The sequence below is a fragment of the Myotis brandtii genome, unplaced genomic scaffold, assembly GCF_000412655.1.
Source record: "Myotis brandtii unplaced genomic scaffold, ASM41265v1 scaffold83, whole genome shotgun sequence".
Taxonomy (NCBI): Eukaryota; Metazoa; Chordata; class Mammalia; order Chiroptera; family Vespertilionidae; genus Myotis; species Myotis brandtii.
Genome location: NW_005371371.1, coordinates 21,579 through 36,161, shown reverse-complemented (window position 1 = coordinate 36,161; position 14,583 = coordinate 21,579). Strand labels below are relative to the sequence as shown.

Genomic DNA, 14,583 nt, shown 5'->3' with positions numbered 1-14,583 from the left:
CACCCAATAGCCCCCATTCTGTTCTGTTTCTCCTGCCCACAACAGAGAGATCTCCACGGCCAAAGTCCTGTTTTCTTGAGCTGGAGTTCCTGCATGTGCTCCGGGGAGGCGCAGATACTCGGGAATGGGGTCCCTCTCCCTACCATCCCTCAGTCTCCCTGCCTGGGGCGCATGCCTGGGCCAGACCAGTGAACACCCACAGGCCAGCAGGGACCCAGAGGTCCGAGGAGCCACCTCAGAGGTGGAAGAACGGAAGCCTCATTACAAGATTCCTCCACGCGCAGGCAATGGTGAATAATTTATGTACGAGGCGGAGGAGACAATAAATCAGCAGCGATGATTAACATGAGCTGTTTTACGTGTGAGAAAGATCTATGGCAGGAGGCTGCCAGGTTGCTGGTGATTAATGCTGCTGCTTGCACTGGCTTCTGCGCCTTTATATTCAATTACGGGCCTGGAGTATGTGTGGGGTCCTGGGGATGGCATGGGGAGACAGGGAGCCCAGGAAGGGAACAGTTGATGCCTATGAGGTTGAGGTGAAACAGGTGGCAGCCTATCCCTGTGGGCACCTTTACTGATGAGAAGGTTAAGTTAGTGGGATGGAGCAGTGGCTGTTTCTGTAATGGGAGTCACTTTGTGTCTGGAGTCATGTCTAAATACTAGCCAAGGGGGTGTGCTGGGAGGGGGCACCGATGAAAGGAGGTGTCCTTGAGTCAAATGTTGGGTTTCTAACCCCCTGCCCCATGTTGCCACCATGAGCGAAGTAACACCAACCAGCCAGCTAGGGTGTGGGTGGTAGTTAATGCTGTAAAAAGTTACTTGTCAGCAACAGAGCCAGGGAGCTAGGTCCTGCCTCCACATCCTCATCAGGGATGATAGCAGCGGGGCAGGCTGGGAAGGAATGCTCTGGGTGCCCGCCTCCCCGCTGACCTAGGAAGCCCTGGAAGGCGCCCTCCCTGGATTCCCACACTTGGGCCTCTCGTCCTCAGCCAGCTCCAGCTGGCCCCCATCAGTGCCGGGGTTTCCAAAGACCAGTGGCGGCTTTGGGGTTAAGCGATTTCCCCTTGCCCAGCCCCTCCCAATCCTGGCTCCTATTAGCTCCTTCCTCCTCCTCCTCCTCCTTCTCCTCTTCCTCCTCCTCCTCTTCCTCTTCCTCCTTGTCTGATACCATGGCAATCAAGGGGCAGCTGGGGGAGCCATCTGTGAGCAGGGCTGACTTGAGGGGGAGGTGGGCTGGGGGTAGGGGCCTCAGTTTTGGCATCTAGAATATGTGCACGACAACCCAGTTGCTGGCTCCTGCAACCCAGGTGCTCCAAGAAGCAGAGGCCCAGGCCGGACTCCTTAGGGGGAAGGCTTGGGAGGTAAGGGTGGGGCTGGGGAGTACCCTGCATCATCCTGCAGCTGGGGACTCAGCAGGGCGGCGAGGAGTCCCTGAGCCACGTAGCCTGCACTGCCCACCAAGCAGCCTGCCTGCTGTGCCCACTGCATTGTCACTGCCCAGGAGCCCCTGGGGGGAGTGGGAGACGGGCTGAGGCACAGACACAGGGATGAATCTCCCTGTGAGCCCTGCAGCGAGAGGTCTAGGGGGTCTCCCCTGCCGGGGCACAGGGCTCTGCTGTCCCCAGAACCCGGTCAAAGCCCCAAATGGAGGGGTCTATTTCCTGGGGCTGCTGCTCCCATGACTCCAGACTGGCCTAAACAAACAGGAACCTGTGCTCTCCCCGTTCTGGGGCCAGAATCTGAAACTGGGGTGTCTGGGGCTGTGCTCCCTCCGAGGGCTCCAGGGGAGTCCTTCCTGCCTCTTCGGCTTCTGGAGGCCCCTGGCCGCATCCCTTTAATCTTCACGTGGCCCCTCCTCTGTCCTCACGTGACTTCTCCCACGCATGTCCCCACCACCTGTTCACATGCCCATTCTTGCGTGATCACGTGGCCCCAACCCCTTGTTCATGTGGCCTCACCCACTTGTTCACAGGCCTATGCTCGTGAGTTCATGAGGCCCCATCCCCTTGAGACCTTGCATGGTCCCTGTTTTGGGGTGCCAACCTCCCTGGTTGGCTCTCTGCCCCTGCTCTCACACTTGTCAACAGTCCCTTTGCCAAAGTCCTTCCAGAAAATCGTTTGAGTATGCCATCTCTTTCCTGCTGGGACTGTGTCAGCTGGGACTGAAAAGGAGACAGGAGAGCAGTGGCTCGTCCAGAGTCCAAGCAAGAGGTCCAGAGGGGCCTGTGCAGTCCCTGGAAGGTTGAGGGAGGGAAAGGTGGTGAGGCGGGGTGCTTATTAGGGAGTGGAAAGCCCTCGGTGCAAGTGGGGTGCACACACAATCACCCCACACTCCTGTGAGGAGCAGCTGTAGCCCACTGTACAGGTGAGGCTACTGCAGCACAGAGAAGGCGAGCAACTTCCTCGAGGGCACACAGCAGTAAAAGGGCAGAGCTAGAAATGGAACCCTGGCTGCCCACAGCCTGTGTCTCCTTTACCTGTGACCTCTGGGTAAGCGGTCCCTCATCCTGTGGCCATTGGCTCTGATGGGCTTCACCCTTCCCCCCACCCGCTCCTCCACCCCCAGCGGTCAGGGGTCCTGTCACTGCACCAGTGCCTCTGGGCAGCTGCTCTTTTTGTCCCCTGGTCCCTCCCAGCTGGTAACCTTGGCAGGGTCCCGCTACACTGGGGGGAGGGCCTTGTGTGGAGAACACCCCACCTCCCCTCCCCATCTGTGGCTTGGATTACAAAGTACCATTTTTCCTGTGTCTGGCTTCTGCCACCTGCCTCCCCTGGCAGATTTTGTTTTACCTCAAAAAGAAATTGACTCAGGGTCTGCAAACCGCTGACTTCCTGCATTTGCTCTGTGAGACGTGGCTCTGCCTCAGTGCTGCCTGGTCCAAGTCCCTGATGCCACCCGACCTCCGACCTCCGTGGCAGCATCTCTCATTCCCTAGTTCTCAAACCCCAGGTTCAATGACAGCATCTCTCATTCAGTGCACAGCACCCTTAGCGCTCCCCTGCAGCTCCAGGGACCTGCTGAGCCCAGGGCCCCAGCCTGTCACTAGCCTCCCAGGTCCTGCCTGCAGCCCCAGGGTCCTCAAACCAGTCTGGGAGGGGCTGGTGGGTTGACCCCTTAAACAGAGGGGTGCAGACATCAGGTGGGCACCCTGCCCCTCCTGCCCCACCCCCCACCCCACCTTCCGGAAATGCCCTGAGCTGACGACCTACCCCTGGAGGGCTCAGCCTGTGCAGTGCGGCCGCCAGAGGGGACCCGTCTGCAGAGTGGCAGGCGGAACAGGCTTCCCAGGGCAGCTGGCCCCAAAGCCATCCTCAGCCTCCCACTTACCCCTTCTGAAGGGTAACCGGGTGTCAACCCAGATCCTTGTACTCATCTTATTGTTTCCATATGTTCAACATTTTCACGTTTCAAGGTTTTTTTAATGTTTGACTTACTTCTAGTTGAATCAGTTACCAGATGCCCAGCGTTAACTCCTTTCCAATCATCCCAGATGTTGCCAACTGGCTGAATTATATGCCTTTCTGTGTAAACTTTAAAGATCTAAGAAACTTATTTGTAGAAGTTATGGCTTAGCCTGTCACTGCCTTTGCTGAACTCATTGGCATGTTTTGCCACATCTACTTAGCAGGGGTTACATCGCCCACAAAGTTCACACCCACGAAAGAGTACTTTCCAGAAAGACACGGGATCGCCGCTGAAGGTGACCTTGCAAAAGGACAACAGTCACCAGAGAGCAGCTGGCAGCCTCAGGACTTCTGGGTGGGGCTGGGGCACACCCCCTGCATTGCCATGATTAAGGGCTGGTCACAGGTACAAGAGTCTCAAGTCATTCTTTTTTTAACATCAGGAGCTGATTGCTTTCTAAGTCACATCTCACAGTCAGGCTCTGGGGCTGCCGCACCTGCCCTCCCTCTGTGTGATGGACATGTGGTGGGGGATCCCAGCACGCAGCTGGCCCCACTGTGCACACTGTGCCTGAGGGTGTGTGGGGGATGAAGTGAGTAGAATAATAACCCTCCTATCACCATAATCATCCCTGTTGCAGGTGAGGACATGGAGGCGCAAGTCATTAAGTGACTCGGTGCAGCTCACGTAGCCAGTGAGTCTTGGACCCAGGGGCAGGTCGTGGCAGCCAAGAACGCCGGCTCTCTGGGCTGGCTTCTGTCTTGACAGCATAACATAAACACTAGCTCTCATGGCGTCAACCCAGATCTCAGGTTTCAGCTCTTTTAAGTTGAAAACAGAATTTAAGCAGAACTGTAGATGTACAAACCCAAGTCTGCCAACAAACAGCAAACCAAATAGTGGATGTGACCACATAAGATTCCGGTCTAGTCCACCGGACTGAGAACGACACAGCAGGCACCTGTGCTGACACCAGTGTTACCTGTGGGGTGGTTGTGCGTCATCCTGCCGCACTCGATGCTGACTTCGATCAGGGTCTCCAGCCGCTCGGGCTTCCAGTACCGCATGCCGATGCACATCGCTTTGGTGGCAGCTCCAAACCCCGAACCTACATGGACCATGAAATACCTCATTTTAGACTTTTGCTCCAATAATTCCACTTCAGGCAATCTGGTTTTCATGAATAATCTTAAAAAACGTATAAAAATTGATGTAATAACATGTTTATCATAGTGTCACTTGGATGAGTGAAAAATAGACACATCATCCAAATGCCTGACAAAGAAGAGATTGAATAAATTGCAAAGCATCCATGTGTGGAATGTTATTTAGTCATTAAATAACTCATTCTATGCTTCTACTGGGGACAATGTAGAAGACAGAATTGTGTACACCGTGTGCTTTCAATCATATATATTTTCTCTTTTTAAAAACAACTTCATGAGTTATAATTGACACATAATCAACTGCATGTATTTGAAGTATGCAAGTTGATGATTTTTGACATATCATATACCCATGAAACCAGCTCCTAAAGATAGTGAACATATCCATCACCCTAAAAAGTTTTCCCTGCCCCTCCTGCCATCCCCATCAATCACTCATCTGGCACTACAAATTAGTTTGCATTTTCTATAAATTTATATAAACAGGATCATACAGAACGTACTTTTTTTTCCCTGACTTCTTCCACTCAGCATAACTACTTTGAGATACACCACTGATGTGTATCAATAGCTGACTCCCTTTTGTTGCTGAATAGTACTCCACTGTATGGATGTACCACAACTGATTTATCCATTTACCTGTTGATGAACATTTGGGTTGTTTCTGGTTTGAGGCTATTACAAATAAGATGCTATGAACATTCATAGCCAAATCTTTGTGTGGACATATGCTTTACCTCCGAGTGGAACATGTAGCTCTCATGGTAGATGAATGTTTAACTTTTTAGAAACGACAAACAGTTTCCAAAGTGGATGTACCGTTCTACATCCCATCAGCAGCTCCTCCACGCCTTTGACCTCATTTGCTACGGCCAATCTTTTTAACTACAGCCATTCTCTTAGGTATGCAGTAGTATCTCATTGTGATTTTAATTTGCATTTTTGTAATGATTAATGATGTTAAGTGTGTTTTCACCCACTTATTTGCCATCCATATCTCTTCTTTGGTAAAGTGTTCATTTAAATAGTTCTCCCATTTTTGTATTGGATTGCTTGTTTTCTTGTTATTTTTAAGAGTTCTTTATACACTCTGGATTGAAATCTTTTATCAGATATATGCTTTGCAAATATTTCCTCTCAATATGTGGCTTGCCTTTTCATTCTTTTTTTAAATATTTTTTTTTATTGATTTCAGAGAGGAAAGGAGGAGAGAGAAATAGAAGTATATGCCTGACAAAGAAGAGATTGAATAAATTGCAAAGCATCCATGTGTGGAATGTTATTTAGTCATTAAATAACTCATTCTATGCTTCTACTGGGGACAATGTAGAAGACAGAATTGTGTACACCGTGTGCTTTCAATCATATATATTTTCTCTTTTTAAAAACAACTTCATGAGTTATAATTGACACATAATCAACTGCATGTATTTGAAGTATGCAAGTTGATGATTTTTGACATATCATATACCCATGAAACCAGCTCCTAAAGATAGTGAACATATCCATCACCCCAAAAAGTTTTCCCTGTCCCTCCTGCCATCCCCATCAACCACTCATCTGGCACTACAAATTAGTTTACATTTTCTATAAATTTATATAAACAAGATCATACAGAACGTACTTTTTTTTCCCTGACTTCTTCCACTCAGCATAACTACTTTGAGATACACCACTGATGTGTATCAATAGCTGACTCCCTTTTGTTGCTGAATAGTACTCCACTGTATGGATGTACCACAACTGATTTATCCATTTACCTGTTGATGAACATTTGGGTTGTTTCTGGTTTGAGGCTATTACAAATAAGATGCTATGAACATTCATAGCCAAATCTTTGTGTGGACATATGCTTTACCTCCGAGTGGAACATGTAGCTCTCATGGTAGATGAATGTTTAACTTTTTAGAAACGACAAACAGTTTCCAAAGTGGATGTACCGTTCTACATCCCATCAGCAGCTCCTCCACGCCTTTGACCTCATTTGCTACGGTCAATCTTTTTAACTACAGCCATTCTCTTAGGTATGCAGTAGTATCTCATTGTGATTTTAATTTGCATTTTTGTAATGATTAATGATGTTAAGTGTGTTTTCACCCACTTATTTGCCATCCATATCTCTTCTTTGGTACAAAAAGAAATTGACTCAGGGTCTGCAAACCGCTGACTTCCTGCATTTGCTCTGTGAGACGTGGCTCTGCCTCAGTGCTGCCTGGTCCAAGTCCCTGATGCCACCCGACCTCCGACCTCCGTGGCAGCATCTTTCATTCCCTAGTTCTCAAACCCCGGGTTCAGTGACAGCATCTCTCATTCAGTGCACAGCACCCTCAGTGCTCCCCTGCAGCTCCAGGGACCTGCTGAGCCCAGGGCCCCAGCCTGTCACTAGCCTCCCAGGTCCTGCCTGCAGCCCCAGGGTCCTCAAACCAGTCTGGGAGGGGCTGGTGGGTTGACCCCTTAAACAGAGGGGTGCAGACATCAGGTGGGAACTCAGCCCCACTCTCCAATGATCACCTGGCACAGCCCCCTGATCAGGTGCCCACTTAGAGCCATCACCTGGCCCTGGCCCCTGATCACATGCCCACTTCCGGCCATCACCTGGCACAACCCCCTGATCAGGTGCCCACTTAAGGGCCATCATCTGGCCCTGGCCCCTGATCAGATGCCCACTTCTGGCCATCAGGTGGCTCTGCCCCTGATCACATGCCCACTTCCGGCCATCACCTGGCACAACCCCCTGATCAGGTGCCCACTTAAGGGCCATCATCTGGCCCTGGCCCCTGATCAGATGCCCACTTCTGGCCATCAGGTGGCTCTGCCCCTGATCACATGCCCACTTCCGGCCATCACCTGGCACAACCCCCTGATCAGGTGCCCACTTAAGGGCCATCATCTGGCCCTGGCCCCTGATCAGATGCCCACTTCTGGCCATCAGGTGGCTCTGCCCCTGATCACATGCCCACTTCCGGCCATCACCTGGCACAACCCCCTGATCAGGTGCCCACTTAAGGGCCATCATCTGGCCCTGGCCCCTGATCAGATGCCCACTTCTGGCCATCAGGTGGCTCTGCCCCTGATCACATGCCCACTTCCGGCCATCACCTGGCACAACCCCCTGATCAGGTGCCCACTTAAGGGCCATCATCTGGCCCTGGCCCCTGATCAGATGCCCACTTCTGGCCATCAGGTGGCTCTGCCCCTGATCACATGCCCACTTCCGGCCATCACCTGGCACAACCCCCTGATCAGGTGCCCACTTAAGGGCCATCATCTGGCCCTGGCCCCTGATCAGATGCCCACTTCTGGCCATCAGGTGGCTCTGCCCCTGATCACATGCCCACTTCCGGCCATCACCTGGCACAACCCCCTGATCAGGTGCCCACTTAAGGGCCATCATCTGGCCCTGGCCCCTGATCAGATGCCCACTTCTGGCCATCAGGTGGCTCTGCCCCTGATCACATGCCCACTTCCGGCCATCACCTGGCACAACCCCCTGATCAGGTGCCCACTTAAGGGCCATCATCTGGCCCTGGCCCCTGATCAGATGCCCACTTCTGGCCATCAGGTGGCTCTGCCCCTGATCACATGCCCACTTCCGGCCATCACCTGGCACAACCCCCTGATCAGGTGCCCACTTAAGGGCCATCATCTGGCCCTGGCCCCTGATCAGATGCCCACTTCTGGCCATCAGGTGGCTCTGCCCCTGATCACATGCCCACTTCCGGCCATCACCTGGCACAACCCCCTGATCAGGTGCCCACTTAAGGGCCATCATCTGGCCCTGGCCCCTGATCAGATGCCCACTTCTGGCCATCAGGTGGCTCTGCCCCTGATCACATGCCCACTTCCGGCCATCACCTGGCACAACCCCCTGATCAGGTGCCCACTTAAGGGCCATCATCTGGCCCTGGCCCCTGATCAGATGCCCACTTCTGGCCATCAGGTGGCTCTGCCCCTGATCACATGCCCACTTCCGGCCATCACCTGGCACAACCCCCTGATCAGGTGCCCACTTAAGGGCCATCATCTGGCCCTGGCCCCTGATCAGATGCCCACTTCTGGCCATCAGGTGGCTCTGCCCCTGATCACATGCCCACTTCCGGCCATCACCTGGCACAACCCCCTGATCAGGTGCCCACTTAAGGGCCATCATCTGGCCCTGGCCCCTGATCAGATGCCCACTTCTGGCCATCAGGTGGCTCTGCCCCTGATCACATGCCCACTTCCGGCCATCACCTGGCACAACCCCCTGATCAGGTGCCCACTTAAGGGCCATCATCTGGCCCTGGCCCCTGATCAGATGCCCACTTCTGGCCATCAGGTGGCTCTGCCCCTGATCACATGCCCACTTCCGGCCATCACCTGGCACAACCCCCTGATCAGGTGCCCACTTAAGGGCCATCATCTGGCCCTGGCCCCTGATCAGATGCCCACTTCTGGCCATCAGGTGGCTCTGCCCCTGATCACATGCCCACTTCCGGCCATCACCTGGCACAACCCCCTGATCAGGTGCCCACTTAAGGGCCATCATCTGGCCCTGGCCCCTGATCAGATGCCCACTTCTGGCCATCAGGTGGCTCTGCCCCTGATCACATGCCCACTTCCGGCCATCACCTGGCACAACCCCCTGATCAGGTGCCCACTTAAGGGCCATCATCTGGCCCTGGCCCCTGATCAGATGCCCACTTCTGGCCATCAGGTGGCTCTGCCCCTGATCACATGCCCACTTCCGGCCATCACCTGGCACAACCCCCTGATCAGGTGCCCACTTAAGGGCCATCATCTGGCCCTGGCCCCTGATCAGATGCCCACTTCTGGCCATCAGGTGGCTCTGCCCCTGATCACATGCCCACTTCCGGCCATCACCTGGCACAAAAAAAAATTTTTTTTAAAGTTGTATGCAGCTGGGTATTTGCTGGTTCTCCATTTTCAGGTTTAGTTTAAAACTGAATTTCTTTTCATTTTATCGCAGAAACAGGTGTGATATAGAAGCCTTTCATTCTTTTAACAGACTTCTGGGGAGCAGAAGAATGGATTTGGGAAGTATTGTCTTCTTCAATTTCCTGGAAGAGTTGTGTACAATTGGTATTATTTCCTTTTTAGAATTCCTCAGTGAGGCTGTCTGGATCTGGAGCTTTCTTTGTAATGTCTTTCACAGATATAATGTAATTTAGGTGATTGCTTACTCTTGAATGCCATTTGGTAGTTTGTATCTTTAAAGGAATTTGTCCATTTCATCTAGTTTGTTAAATTTATCAGCATAAAAATATTCATAATGTTTCTTTTCCCCCTTTTAGTGAAAGGTGAAAGATTCATACGATCTGAAGAGAAACCTTTTTTTCCCTTTTAATTTCTGTGGAAACTGTAGTGATGTCACTTCTTTCATTGTTGATACTGGTCATTTGTGTCTTCTTCTTTTTGCCCGATCATCTGCCTAGAGGATTATCACTTTTTTATCTTAAAAAATCAGCTTTTGTGGAGTTTCTCTGTTGTTTGTCTATATTTTCTTGGTCATAGATTTTCCCCCTGACCTTCATTGTCTCCTTTCTTCTGTTTTCTGTGGGTTTAATTTGCTCTTCTTTTTTTAGTTCCTTAAGGTGAAAATGGAAGTCATTGGTTTGAGACCTTAACATTAAAATCTCTGCCTATAATTGTGGCTTTATCTATTTCTCCCTACAGTTCTATTAGTTTTTGCTTTGTATATTTTGAAGGTTTGTTATTAGATACAGAAGTATTTATGTTGGTTACGTCTTCCTGACAAATGGATGCATTTGTCATGATGAAATCCCCCCCACCCCCGGCACAATATTTTTGCTACAAAACTTACTTTATGCATTTTTAATAGAATCACTCCAGCTTTCCTTTGATTAATGTTACATGGTATATCCTTTTTCATCTAACCTATGTGTGTCTTTATATTTAAAGTGCATTTTTTATAAGCATAATATAGTTGGGACTTACTTCTTTATTCCCTCTGAATCTCTGCCTTTTATTTGGGGTCTTTAGAACACTTATATTTGATGTGATTAGTGGTATGGTTAGGTTTAAGTCTATCATCTTGTTATTTATTTTCTATTTGTCCAATCTGTTATTTGTACCCCTTTCTATCTTTTTCTGCATTTTTTGTATTGAATATTATTGACGATTCCCTTACCAATCCCAGTTAAAGATTACCACTGTGTGGAGGATAGTAAAGACCATAACAGTGCCACCACCATAGGGAGAAGCCTATAGACCTACTCCTACTGAGCCGTCAACGGGTTCAGAGTCACCAAAGAAGACTCAACACATGGGCCTGGGTTGGAACAGAAAGAAGACACACAGCAAGACCCAAATTGGTAGCACGCTCTGTCTCCCAGGGCTGGTGGGTTTCTCCTGAAGTCAAGGCAGGGCAGCAGACTGCATGCACCCTCATGCTGCAGGTAAAACCTCATTCTCTCCCCACAGGGCTGATGTGCTGGTGGGGCTGGTTGTGTGCCATATGATGCTCACGCCTAAGCAGTACAGGCCGTTCACTGCAAACCCAAACAGGGAAAGACTTCTCTTATTAAGGAAAAGAATTTTGAGTCGAGTGACAGCTCTTCACCTGGTCTCCAGGTCAGGGGTACCGATTGGGCAAGCCGAGGGACGGCAGGGGCCTCACGATTTCCGCTTCCCCAGCAAATATTGTTAAAACGGTTCCATTTCACCTCTTTTGTCGGCTTACTAGTTATAACTATTTTGTTATTTTGGTGGTTGCTTTGGGCTCTTAGTCTAGATCAGCGGTCATCAACCGGTGGTCCATGGACCACTGATGGTCCCTGAGGTCCGAAAGGTTGGCGACCGCTGGTCTAGATTTTTAACCTAGAACAGTCTGCCTTTGCGTGATTTTGTATCATTTCATGCCTCCTATTAGAACCTTACGCTGCACACTCCATCTCTTTACTCCCTGCCTTTGTGCTGTTGCGCCATAGGTCTGCTTATACATAATTTATAAACCTTGCAGTACATTGCTATTACTTGCTAAAGTCCATTCTCTTTTAAATAACAAGTTAAGCCGAAACTGGTTTGGCTCAGTGGATAGAGCGTCGGCCTGCGGACTGAAGGGTCCCAGGTTCGATTCCGGTCAAGGGCATGTACCTTGGTTGCGGGCATATCCCCAGTGGGAGATGTGCAGGAGGCAGCTGGTCGATGTTTCTCTCTCATCGATGTTTCTAACTCTCTATCTCTCTCCCTTCCTCTCTGTGAAAAATCAATAAAATATATTTTAAAAAAAATAAAATAAATAAATAACAAGTTAAAACATCTCACTGTTTACCCATCTGGTGAGAGTTTCCATCAGTCCCATGCCTTTGTGTGGATCCCTATGTCCATCTGCTGTTTTTTCCCTTCTGCCTGAGTGACTTCCATTAGCATCTGCCAGTGTGACGGCTGGTGATGCCTCTTCAGCTTTTATTCACCCGAAAAAGGCCATGAGGGCTTGGTTCTGAAAGATAGTTTTTCTGGATGTAGGATTCTAGGTTGAAGTTGTTTCTTTTTACACCTTAATAATGTTGCTTGGCTAGCTCCTCTCTTCTGTTGCTGCTGCTGTCCTCACCTTGACTATAGGATGTGCGTTTTTCTCTTTAGCATCAGTTTTGAGCAATTTGACCACTATGTGCCTTGTAGTTTTCTTTGTGTCTTTTTGTATTTGCTTGGAATTTATTGAGTTTCTTGGATCTGTGAGTTTACGGTTTCATCAAATTTGGAAATATTTGGTCCCTGTTTCTTCAACTCTTTTTCACTTGTTCCCCTTCTCTCTGCAGAGGATTCCAGCTTCAGGTTGCTGGGTTGCTGAAGTTGTGCCATGGCTCACTAAGTGTCCTTTTCTTATTTTCGGATTCTTTTTTCTCTGTCTGTCCCATTTTGGATAGTTTCCTCAAACTCACTCATCTTTTCTTCTGAAATGTCTAACCTGTTCGTCTCGACCGATGTGTTTTTAAATTCAGACATTGTGGTGTTTTTTCTAGAAGTGTAATTTAGGTCTTTTATTATACCTCCTTGTTTCTACCTAACTTTTTGAAAGTATAGAATACATACTATTTTATATCCTTGTCTGATAAGTCAAGGTGAGGTTTCATCAAGTTTAATGTATTGATTTTTCTCTTTTTAATTGGCTTTATTTGATTGGATGCCATCCTTCAATGTAAACCCAGAGGGGCAGGTCCCACCTTCAGTATAAACCCAAAGGGGCAGGTCCCACTTCAGTATAAACCCAGAGGGGCAGGTCCAGAACCACAGGAGCCGAGGCCCTGGAGGCAGAGACTGTGGCTACCTAAATACATCCCCCATAAACACATGAAGTCTTCACAGAGACAGACATGTATGCAGGTGGTGTATGTTTCCCTTGATGTTTTAGCAAAAAATTTTTTACAAACTTAACGGGAAACCAGTGGAAAATATTTCTTAAAATAAACCAGGGATGGGTGGCAAAACTGCCGGGGAAGTTGGCGTCCTCTAAATAGACGCCCATGCTGCAAGCTGGCTCCCCAGGCGGCACGCTGCCCTACAAATCCTGGCAAATCCCTCCCAACCCGCACAAAGCAGCCAGGCGGCCGGCTAGTGGGCAGACAGATGGCCAGGGCCCGGGGCGGTTCTCTAGCATGCGGCTTTAGAGGCGGAAGCAAGCCTTCCCTCACCCTTCTCGTTGAAAGGTGTGTGCCAGGCAAGGAGATAGTTATCCGGCTTCAGCTGCGAGCAGCCGTCAATGGTAGCAGGGTCTGCTCGATGTTCTGGAAGCTTCTCCAGCACTTCCACGTAGTGCTTCACCATCTCCCGGTACAGGTCGTCCAGGCACCAGTAGTCTGGGGGAGGAAGGGGAAGGCGGGATCAGAGCGAGTGGGAGACGAGTCTGCTGGGTAAACCCCAACACAGCAGTGACAACAGAAGGGCAGCAAGTCAGTGGAAGAGGAGGAAGATTTTAGTGACCCATCTCACACCACCCGGGCTACCCAGAGAAATTGGACATGCAGACAAATAATTCACTTTAGAGTTCACCTAGATTTCAGACATCCTAGTTTGTGGTTGTGCTTATTACTTCAGTTACACACAGGAATCTAGAAAAAACCAAGATGCTTATACGCTAACAGCTCTGTCCATGTGAGGACAAGCGAGACCGACATCTGCCTGTTCCTTGGGGTTTCAAGGACCCACGTCTAACGCACCGGGAGTGAGTCTCTCCCATCTTCAATTCCCTCCTTCTCACACCCATGAAGCAGCCAACGCTCCCCAGGCATTGTCCCAAACTGCACCCCACTGCGTGAAGGTGTCCTGGGAACAAGTGTGGCCTCAGACCCTAGAAGATCACAGGGCAGGAGGACAGAGGGGCCAGCGCACACAGACCACCCGCCGTCTGCCCCGCAGGACACCTTCAATGATTCCATGCAGTCCTCCCAGGACCCTGTCAGGCTCCTATTGGTCACACTTGTGGCCTGTGGGCCGCATGCGGCCCAGCCAATATAACAGTACGTAGGAAACATTTTAATAAAAATGTTGTAATTAATTTTGTATTAATTTTTATAATATCCTGTTACACATAATTATTCATAACGAACTACAACGTTCGCTAATGACTGATTACTATAATCATGTTGCATTCATTTCCCTTACGCACCTTATGTACAGGTGCACCATTTCTCTCCACTAATACTAGCAGCAAATATTTTAGCAGCTGATTGCCACATCATTAGTCCTGGACTGACTTGTTTGGTGTGCGCAACAGGAAATATTTCACTTTCAGAGAACACGAAAAATAGGTTTATTTGTGTTACGCTTATTAATTTGTGCAGTTATTCAGTGTCTAGTAAGTTAATGTTCTATTATTTTATGTTAACTAGAAGCCTGGTGCATGAAATTCCTGCGGGGGGAGGGGGGTCCCTCAGCCCGGCCTGCACCCTCTCCAATCTGGGACATCCCTCTCGCAATCCGGGACTGCTGGCTCCTAACTGCTCACCTGCCTGCCTGCCTGATCACTCCTAACTGCCCTCCCCTGCCGGC

At 49.7% G+C, this 14,583-nt stretch overlaps 1 protein-coding gene across 1 annotated transcript in view; it reads right to left on the bottom strand.

Annotated features, from left to right (window-relative positions):
• The window catches only part of ADPRHL1 (ADP-ribosylhydrolase like 1), a 28,609-nt gene that overhangs the window by 9,441 nt on the left and 4,585 nt on the right, over positions 1 to 14,583 (bottom strand). Inside the window, exons 2-3 of the mRNA XM_005884427.2 lie at positions 13,227 to 13,391; positions 4,389 to 4,514 (exon numbers count right to left, since the gene is read on the bottom strand). Coding sequence (XP_005884489.1) covers positions 4,389 to 4,514; positions 13,227 to 13,391 — 291 coding nt within the window. The remainder of the gene's footprint in view (positions 1 to 4,388; positions 4,515 to 13,226; positions 13,392 to 14,583) is intronic.